We start from the raw sequence: 10,158 nt of genomic DNA, 5'->3' as shown, positions 1-10,158 counted from the left end.
AACGAGAAACACAGAAATTAGAGAAAATAATTAAAATACAAAGGATATTGAATAACATAATCCTTGGATACATAAAAATGATAAACGAGTTCTTAATCCACAGCAAGCTGTATAATGAAGCTTGAGATTGTTAAGTAAAATAGTAGGACAATGGGTTAAGTAAAATCTAATCACGTTATCTGGCAGAGAGCTCAGAATGCATGCTAAAAAATTTAGCATTTAACCCTCTATAATACCATTTGACTTCGAACACGAAAAGCTCTGTACATGATGAAGACTAATTGTAAGCAGTTTCCCTATTGCTAAACTGCGGGTTTTTACACGAAATTTGAAAGTGTAAACTAATAATACAAAAAAGTATATAAAATATCCAAATTATTTTGGAGAGATTTTATATTTTAAATTACATTCTCGAGAATGTAAATTTACATGAAGATCCACCGTCTATTGCACTTGTTGCAAATATGTAATGAAACAAACACTCACGATTATAGAGGGTTGAAGCTGGAAAGAAGAAGAACAAATATAGGTGAAAATGGAAGGGGTGACTGGCAGAAATAAATCGTTCAAAGACACCGATGTATATATGATCGGTACTACTGTGCCATTTTATTCTCAGCTTCTACGACGAACAGTAAATTATTCCTATGATCTCTAGGATCCTCTTCAACGCACCTATAACCATTTTCTATGCAACGATACAGCCATATACACAATTTGCGGATAATGATACATCGAGAGCCGGAGAACGGAAGAAAGTTTCGCTAAAGACAGTTGTATTTGCATTAATCAAAGTGCACAAAAAAAGAAAGAGAAAGCTCCATGGGCGCCGTGATACACCATCGTAGAAATGATCGACACCCAAAACGTTCGCAATCCTCGCATTCCGTGCACGCACATTTCTCACCTGTGATGTTATAACGTAAACTTAAAATTGTACGTGTTACCGATATCCAAAACTCAACTAAAAGTCACATTGTCTTTAAACAAAAAAAAAAAAAAGTGTCATGACGGTATCTCTATCAGTTTCCGTTCCAAACACAGTGGAAATCCAAGTTCGTCTCTGAATGTAATGGAAGGGATGATTCGTGGAAGCGACCCGATCTCTATCCTATCTTCTCATATATTTTACATGGAAAAATAAACGTTAAAAATCAGATCCACTGATTTAATTATTTATAACCTAAAATCATTTCAGATCGAATTATATTACACAGATGTACAAGAAATTCGCGCTATTACTTTCTTCGGTTGTTTCGCTGTAAGCGGTGAATCTAAGAGATTGACAAAATTTGACTATTCTTTGTACGTGATACGTTTCTTCAAATTTGTTAGGATTCTCGCGAGACCATAAATGGTTTTCAATTCGTAACCGAAGTATTTACATAATTTCTTATGTTCCAGCGATCATGGAATTTCCTGTACGGTAGATTGCCAAATTCGTCCCAATAAATTAATAATATAATTCAAGGAAAAATTACAGCTATTAATAATTCATAGATATACATGATCTCGATGTACATGGAAAGTACGACAAAATTTATAAAGCTACTTCGCAAGAAGTAGAAAAACATTATCCTCCGATATCTTTGTCAAGTGTTTGCTACTTCAAGAAAAAAAAAAGAAAGAAAGGAAAAAAGGAAAAAAGGAAGAAAAAACGCTGAGAAGTAACGGAGCAGCTAAATATTAGGTCATACTGACACAGCTTTCTATCGGACGAAGCAAACCCTTCGCGAAGGAGCAGGCTCAACATAAAACAGATAAATCTACAAGCTAAGCTAACTTACGTAAAACACGGGATAAATTTTAATCTCTAATAATCTTCTTAATCGCTATTCAATGGTAGAAAAATGATTATTCCTAGAAATATCAATTTTATCGGTCATTATAACGTAATCATCCCTTCACGAACACTTTCTCTTTTTCTCGCTCCTGTTCACACACATTCTAACATCCCTCGATTCCATAGCACGTTAGAACACGCAACCATCGATATATTTACCAATAATAATTACAAAATTCGACACCTAATCTTTCTCTCTTTGGGTTTCTTAGTCGCCACTCATCCCTCCATAGCTTTTCATCTTTTCTGATTCATCCTTGTCTGTGCGTAAAATAATGTTAATAACAATAAAGACCGCGATATTCGTCGGATTGTACAGCCACGACAGCAGCTTCTCTTCTCTTCTCAGCGTGATATATCTCGTTTAACACACCTCTGTATACGTTATTATACAGATTAATATATGTATAGTATATGATAACTCGCGTACAAAAATATTTTATGTTAAATCGACTATCGTCATTAAACGTCCCGCCATAATGCAATTGCCTATCCTCTGACACTTGATGACGCAGATCAGCTCGGTACCAATTCCGTTCCTGGAACAAAATTCGTTATTATTTCAACTGCAATAAGATGAAACACGAACGACGATCTTCAACGGGTGACGTGTTCGTCGAAGGTTTTTCACGATCAACCCAGATATGCCTGTTACGAGAGCATGATTGAACATTTATTTGATCGTACTTGGTGATTTTTTGCTGCTCGGTTGACACCGTCTAATTCAAACGAATATTCCTACAGCGTTCTTTCAATTATTTTCCACCCAATCTCGTCGGAATCCTATCTTTTCGTAACGTTAAGAAATATCTCGAGTTGTTCAGAGGAAAATATGCAAAATTTCTTATCGAGATCTCGCGTTAATCTTACGCTAAACATTTTTTTAGAACATCGCGAATGCTCTTTCGTTTGGTAAAATAAGAGCAGCGAAAGATTGTAATGTAAACTGCGAGTAAAGGAAAAATAACATTATTTTTCAAACGATCGCGAGTTTTATTTCAGCATATCTGGGTTAAACGCAAACCACAGTGGAATACGCTGAATTTGATCTGCAAGATTTTGGATAAACTGACGAATGAAATGGTTCGGTTAAAGGATAACAAGTGACGAATAGACGGAAGATGGATTTCTTGTAGGAGAATCAGACGAGAAGAAAATTCTAATAATACTGTCGAACGAATCGAAAATCAAAAACAAAGGAGTTTCTCTTGGACGCCGCGACGCGCTTAATTCTTCGATTAGAAAATCCTTGAAAGATCATGTGGAACGATCGTTTTGCTACTTGTCTCGTTCGAGAATCACCGACAAAACCGTCCACGATCGAGCTTTTTTCCCCGACACTGTAGGCGGGTATCGCGAGAAAGGATTCCGCGGTCGAGGACAAAAGAATGATCGTAGAAAAGAACATAGTCGGTCCTGGTCGTTTCCTGCTTGCTGGAAAAACATTTCGGAAAAGTCAGTCGACCGCGAAGCGCATTTCATTCGGTCCCGTGGCTTCCATTCTCGACTCGCGCGTTCTGAGCAAACTAGACATTGCCATTGTATCGAACACTTGAACCGTAATACAATAACTTTCATAAGTAGAATAGGAATTTTTATGCGTTTCTGAGAAATTTGTTAGCTGTAAAAATACACGTAACATGCAACGATATAGTATGTAGAACATTCACTATAATATTTGATAGATGAAAGAAATACTCGCAGTCTATCAAAATTTATTCACTTCTATTCCAAATATCGATGTTTAATACGTGTTTAACGAATATTTTGACAATATAGGTTTTGTTCGAGTATTGATAGCATTACCATCTAATTTACTTAATTTTATTTACTTAATTAGCTGGCTGCTGGAAGGTGGAAAAGGTTGAAGGAATAAAATAAAATCAATAGGAAATGTTGAAGAGACATAGCTGGTTAGGAATTGACATTTAAAGAATGAAACGGGAGATAGTGACGCGATCGGATTGTACAAGATACGAAAGTAAAATAATCAATCGAATTTGTAATTTCAATGAGTGAATTAACTAAAAATGAAAAATTTGATCAATCGGATAGCAGGTAATTTCTAAAGTCCGCTGTTTTCCAAGTATATCGCCGATTAAACAAATTGATAGAATGTTCTCGATTTTTAAAAGAAAATTGACGCGAGCGATAATTGGTCAGAATTATCGCGATATTTCAATGCGATTAATTTCTGCAATTGGAGGAACAATTTCCACTAAAGTTCAAAATTGTTGGAAAAATGATAAGTACGATACATAATTAACAAAAGATTGGAAAACAGAGTGAGAAATGACCGAAGAATAAAACAGAAGAGAAGGAATCGCGGTAACGAGGGATAGACGTACCAAGACGAGGAATAATTTAAAACGAGTCATGGAAATCCACGATCGACGGTCGTTTGTGAGGCTTCTTAAATTCACATTAAGGACGACTGGTGACGACGAAAATGATGGGACGAAGGGTGTCACGCATGCCATGTCGATGCAGCGTTTAGCATCAGACTGCGCGCTCGTCGTGAAATAACTCGTTTCGTCGTCAGAACACTGGAAACTCGTTCTCGAATAATTCTCTTCCTCTTCGAGACCTCTCGAATCGTACAAATTTCATCCTATGTATACATGCTGACAAAAATATTGCAGTTGCACGATGACCGATGTACATGTCGGAATTTCAGGAAATTTTCCACGCGAACGTGATCTCTTGGAGAAGTATAATCGCGGCTTTCCTAGAAGATACTTTGTATTAGAAACAAGAAGAGAACAGAGAAGACTTGCTGAAGGATTCGATGGCAGAGAATTCTGTTCTGATCGCGTACCACGCAGAATGGAAAGAGGAGTTGGAACAGGCACACGTAAAACTTCCTGCTATTTTCTCCCTGTTTTTTGCTATTAGCTAAGTATACCGCCTCTGGCTTATGTTAAGCTTCGGCAATTATTTGTCATAGTCAGCTAAGACGAGAGTGGAGACAAAAGTGTGGAAGGGAATGGGACGGGGGGCCCTCAGAATAAGACGTTCCCATCAATTTCACCGCCATCGTTCGCCTTCTCGCTTTTCTCCCATCCATTTCTTCGCTTGACCTTAGCCTTGTATGGCACAATTGCAATAGAAAAACGAGAAAAGAAGACGATCATTTACTTATTCTACGATATTCTCGTAATTGATTACGGCGTCCAAACACATTTACCGTGTCAAAAATTCCCTAATAAATCTTCCGTATCTAAATACTATTATTTTATGTATTTTAATGATACAAACTAATATGCTAATGTATAATGTACACCATATGTACGTTGATATATTTATTAAAATATCCTGTTCGAAACTAGCCACTGTGCGGCAACTTGCGGCTAGCTAAATATCTACACGTTCTTTGACGAGGTTCTTTAAAATTCTTAAAAATTCCCGGCCAGATTCTCGGTGAACCAATAGCTGGACTCAAAAACCAGCAACCCCCGAGAGCAACAAGAAGAGCATGAACGAGTGACTCCGCGAGAAAACGCAACGAAGCCATTGAGAGAGTGCTCGTGAAAATGCTCGGGGCCCGTCCGGAACGACATAATAATCAGCCGGCACCGAAGATTGCGAGGAGCACTCGTTCCCCGACCGCGGGGCAACCCCCTTTTCTACCTAACTTATACTTATTATTGCATTATCTCCTTTGGCCTAGAATGATTCTGCGGCTGTGTGGTGAAGCCGCCGCGAAACGGCCAACACCGAGAGGAAAAAGTTTCTCCGGGGGAAGCGAATCTCGCGGACATAATCCTCGGTGCGCAACAGTGTAATTGCAACGAGCGCCATGCAAAAATTCGCGGAGCAATTGAAATCTCTTTTTGCTGGATCTATTGGCACGCCAAGAAGTAGGTTTTTTCGGTATTCAGAAGTTCGACGGATTTAAAGGATTAAGAGGAATAGGTGGATTTCCTGTAGGCGTTCGAACGGGGTGAAATTTTGATCGAACCGAAATAATTTCAATGAATTTTATAGAAACTATTTGTCCACGCGCGAGCAAATATCAATTTGTCAATTGACAAATCAAAGAGTCAATTTGGACGATCAAAATTCCGCGGATTTTCTGTACGAAAAGCTTTCTACGTTGAATCTATTATTAGTTCGTTGAAGAATAAGTTTCTGGATATTGCAAAGATGCACTAGTATCTGCTAAGAAACTTCCAATCTTTCGACTACAACTCGAAATTACCCAAATTCAACTTGTCTTCTACCTCTAAATAGAAATACAGTGGATCGATGGGACTAATTACCCAGCGCAAAAATCGTAACAAAGCGAAGCGTACTATTGAGCCGCGGCAAGCAGGAATTCTAAAAATGTCACCGCGGTTAATTGCCAATTATTCGTACATTTATTCATACGTATGCAGACCGGCAATAGGTTTTTCCTATGGGATTTTTCGCGAGAGAGTTAGAACACGGGACATATTTTTCAAGAAAACTGACTCGCATCGATTCTACGTGCACGGGTCATGTTTCTCGTTAGTGAACCGGTGGACAGGTGCATCCTCTCTCTTTTTCACCGTGGAACGGTCTCCTTTGCTCTCTGGCCGCGTCTTCTTTGCGTTCTTGCGACGCTTAAACACGCGGCCAACGATCACGATAATGTCTTCATCTCTCGCTTTCCGCGAGCGGTGGATTGCTCGCGCCGCGAATCCCGCTTCTTATCTTCGCCGTGCTTTTTTGCGATAATAGCGCGTGTAATTCTAGTGGCTGGCAAAAAGGCCCGAGGGAGGAGGGGGAAATTGATACGACATCGCGTTGAAAGGGCGAGCCGAGCCCTTCCAAACGGCGTCGTTTTCGCCACCTTCCTGCCACCCTTTGAATTTTTATCCTCCAACCATCGACGATCCTGAAACGACTTCTAATTAGACGCCAAATCTGTCTCGAATCTGCTTTTTAAACCAGCGTCGACGAATCGCGACGAAACAAATGTACAAATACTCGAATACGATGAAAGATTTATTAAGAACAATTATCGTAGGAATATTAGGTCACAGACAGTGCTTGTATCAAAGAAATTTAATGTAAAATATACTAACAAAAATTATGTTTGATTATTAAAACTGTGGACGCGATAAGAGTCACCGGCTATTAATTCTTTGCAGAAATTTTTAAAACAGCTTGTTCCTTCCTTATTAGACTTATATTTCGACCTTATTTACTTGCGCTATATATACGTATTTTTTCGTTCAATTTCCATCTTCATACGAGTTTTATAGTTTAATTAATTTCACGAACGTCGAGTTTTATAGACATAGAGCGTGTATGTGCTGGCAAAAAGTACTTTTAGTCTAACAGCGAGTGTTTCTGATAACACGAAGCTTTGATTTCTAATAGCAGAATTTATTTGATCGTTTTACAGTGATCTGTGTCGACGAAAAGAAACGTTAAATGCCGAAGGAGAAATGAAATATTGAGACGGCCAGAGGATTTGACAGGCCGGAAAGGGTGAGGCAAATTGCAGCGTGGCCTTTGAAAATAATATACCTTGCTAATTTGAAGCACGACCACCGTTTTCGACACGTTTGCCTGTTCGCTGGCGATGGGGTGGTTTTCTCGTGAACGCGCCGAGTTTCGTGAGCTCCTTAATGAACCGAGTTCGCGAAAACCATTAATAACCAAGCGAGCCAAGTCTCGCAACAGAGAAAACTGTATGGAAGAGAAAGGGGTGGAATACGTTCGAGGTCTTTGCAGAAAACACTTTCGCTCGAAGAAAGAAAACTTATATTTCAACTTATTTCGTAAATGTCAAGGTGCCAAGAGCTTTTATCAACGTCCATGGTTCAAAGAGAAACATCGATGTTTAGAAGATGAAGATGGGAATAAGAACGAGAACGTATTTATTTCACGAATATCAAGTCGGTGTAATGTAATTGTAATGTAAAGAGAAGTTTCTACGATGACAATAAAAAATACTCTTCTATTGGCACACGATCTAATTTTCGTAGTAACGTGAAAACGGTACTATTAAACGATACGAAACTTAATATCATTCGTTCTAATTAATCCATAAATACATAGATGCTATACTGCAATGAATACAAAGCTGCGTCAACGCATTTTGTAGCCATTTTCGTACGAATACGAGCGACGAGTAAAAAATGAAACAAAGATACGATAGGAAATATTTGAAGAAGCAAAAACCGAGTAGATCCGTCGAAAATACAAAGACGAAACGATCTTCGACTTATGCCGCGAATATCGACAATCTTTGTATCCATAATTCATAGTAAAACTCCAACATACGCACGGGGAAAACTCGAAACAAGAATGCGAGGCATGGAATACTTAAAAAAGAAGGAGAGAAGGTTTCGTTGGAAGCAGACGAAACTAGAGAGGATCCTCGTTGCGCAGAAATCACGGGAACGAAGAAGACGTTGAAGAGGGTGTCTGGCAGGCCCTAATGCGACGTATCAATATACGTGGGTGCCGGTGATGGGCCAATATCGCATAAGTGGCCCGATTCACCGTCATTTGTTACGTTTTGTTCGGTCTAAGTAATTTAAGAGTCACCCTTTGCTCGCCAGCCACCCTCTCCAGCCACGGGGAAAGGACACAGGGAGAGAAAGAGAGAGAAGAGAGGGACGAGCAGGGACGAGAATCCTTCGAGTGACTGGCTGGTAGGGGAAGTTAGAGGGTAGCTAGCTGACTGTACTTCGCCTCCATTCTTCGGCAAATCGCGGCATATTTGTCAGATTTTTGTTCGAGAACAAAACCTTCACGATCTTTCTTGCCTCGGGCAGGGCTTAAGGGGGTTGAGAGTTAAGTGGATTGGTTTCGTCGGAGATCGGCGCGAGTGTCTGAACGCGACCGACTTAATTCGAGTCTTTCTGCCAGCCACTTGATTTCACGACTTCTGATTCGCCGCGTATTTTACGCTCCAATGGATGCTATTCTTTTTTTCTTTTTTCTTTTTTTGCGAGAAATTTTTCGAGAAGTTCCTGACTTCGCCGATCCTCTGTAATGAAAATTTTTCTGCCGAGATCGCTTCGTTTTAATTTAACGTCCAAGAATTAGTAAGAATCGTTTAGGGTTTGCGTTAGGATTAATGTATAGGTAATGATGTGTTTCTAAGATAACGTGATTATAGTAGAAAGGAGGTAAAACGATAGGAGAATACAGCTGGAAAAATATAATCACGTTAAATGACGTTATAGTAGGTCGATTTGTTTCAACTTCTTAAATCTTCAGACTACTTTTGAAAATACTTCTCCTCTGAAAATCTACTGTCTTCTTGTCTTTCTTACCGAGCATGAATAATTGGATGATCAAAGGGGTCACAAATAAGAATTGTAGATTAGTATAGGAATGGATTATATAGAGAGGGACGCGAGTTCCAGCATGAAGATTCTAAACCACGTAAGCGAAGTTGTGAAAATAATTTCGAGAAACGCGATATAATTTTCTACGATATTTCGCTCACCCTTGAAACCCTTTTCTGGGAACGTGGACTCGGGGTTGTTCGCATCCGACGTCACGTCTGCTTCGTTCTCTATCGGCGTGTCGATCTACAATCAAACAGAAACATTTTCGTTAGGTCAACGTTAATATTGTAACAAATATTATTTGTTACAATTTTCCTTGGTATTCACGATCATTTATCATTTTACGATAAACAAATTTACAGAAGTATATCACTCGCTTTTCAAGAAGCTGAACAATCAAATTGGAAAAAATGATACCGGAACTATCGACATGTAACATGCACTTAAACCAATCGAAATTAAAGCAATACATACGATGAAAAAAAATATATAATCGTCTTTCCGTCTTAGCAAAACGAAATATTAATATTATGTATGAAGAATGTACTTGCACTTAATAATTGCAAGAACAAAGATATCATCAATTACGTTCTTCGAATAAAATTTATATAAACATCTAGAGTCGATCCAGAAGAAATGTTCCAAGTTACCCTACGAATGAACTATTGAGTTGGCAATTAAGTGATTGCGGATAATGATAAAATCCGCAGTCACTTAGTTGCCAAGCCAATAAATTGTACAGGTTCCTTATCACCTCTGCATCACGTGCGAGAAGTAGATAAAACAATCGTGAGATCGTTCCACTAGTAAGGAACTTTTGAAAGGGGGAAAGAAGACTAAAGGCGCGGCGGATTTTAGTAATGCACATAAAGGACACGTGTGAACAGCTGGCGACATTCGTGCGACGTTCGTCTTCCCACGCGTCTTCGTGGATCACACGTGGGATCTCCGAGTATTCCACATGGAATACGAGCCACGTGGATCGAGGTCCACATTCGTTCCTCCCGAGAAACTGTCGCCGTGAATTAACAAACGTTC

The 10,158-nt window shown here is 39.1% G+C and overlaps 1 protein-coding gene across 3 annotated transcripts in view; it reads right to left on the bottom strand.

Annotated features, from left to right (window-relative positions):
- Positions 1–583: 583 nt before the first annotated feature.
- The window catches only part of LOC139993255 (ubiquitin carboxyl-terminal hydrolase 48), a 76,884-nt gene continuing 67,309 nt past the window's right edge, over positions 584–10,158 (bottom strand). For all 3 annotated transcript variants that reach the window (XM_072014810.1, XM_072014811.1, XM_072014813.1), the window contains 2 exons: positions 9,279–9,363; positions 584–2,382 (listed from right to left, as the gene is read on the bottom strand). In XM_072014810.1, the coding sequence (XP_071870911.1) occupies positions 2,360–2,382; positions 9,279–9,363 (108 nt within the window). In that variant the 3' untranslated portion in view covers positions 584–2,359. The remainder of the gene's footprint in view (positions 2,383–9,278; positions 9,364–10,158) is intronic.

Source organism: Bombus fervidus, chromosome 12 (genome assembly GCF_041682495.2).
Source record: "Bombus fervidus isolate BK054 chromosome 12, iyBomFerv1, whole genome shotgun sequence".
NCBI lineage: Eukaryota > Metazoa > Arthropoda > Insecta > Hymenoptera > Apidae > Bombus > Bombus fervidus.
The sequence above is the reverse complement of the archived record's forward strand: the minus strand, read 5'-3'. Positions and strand labels throughout refer to the sequence as shown.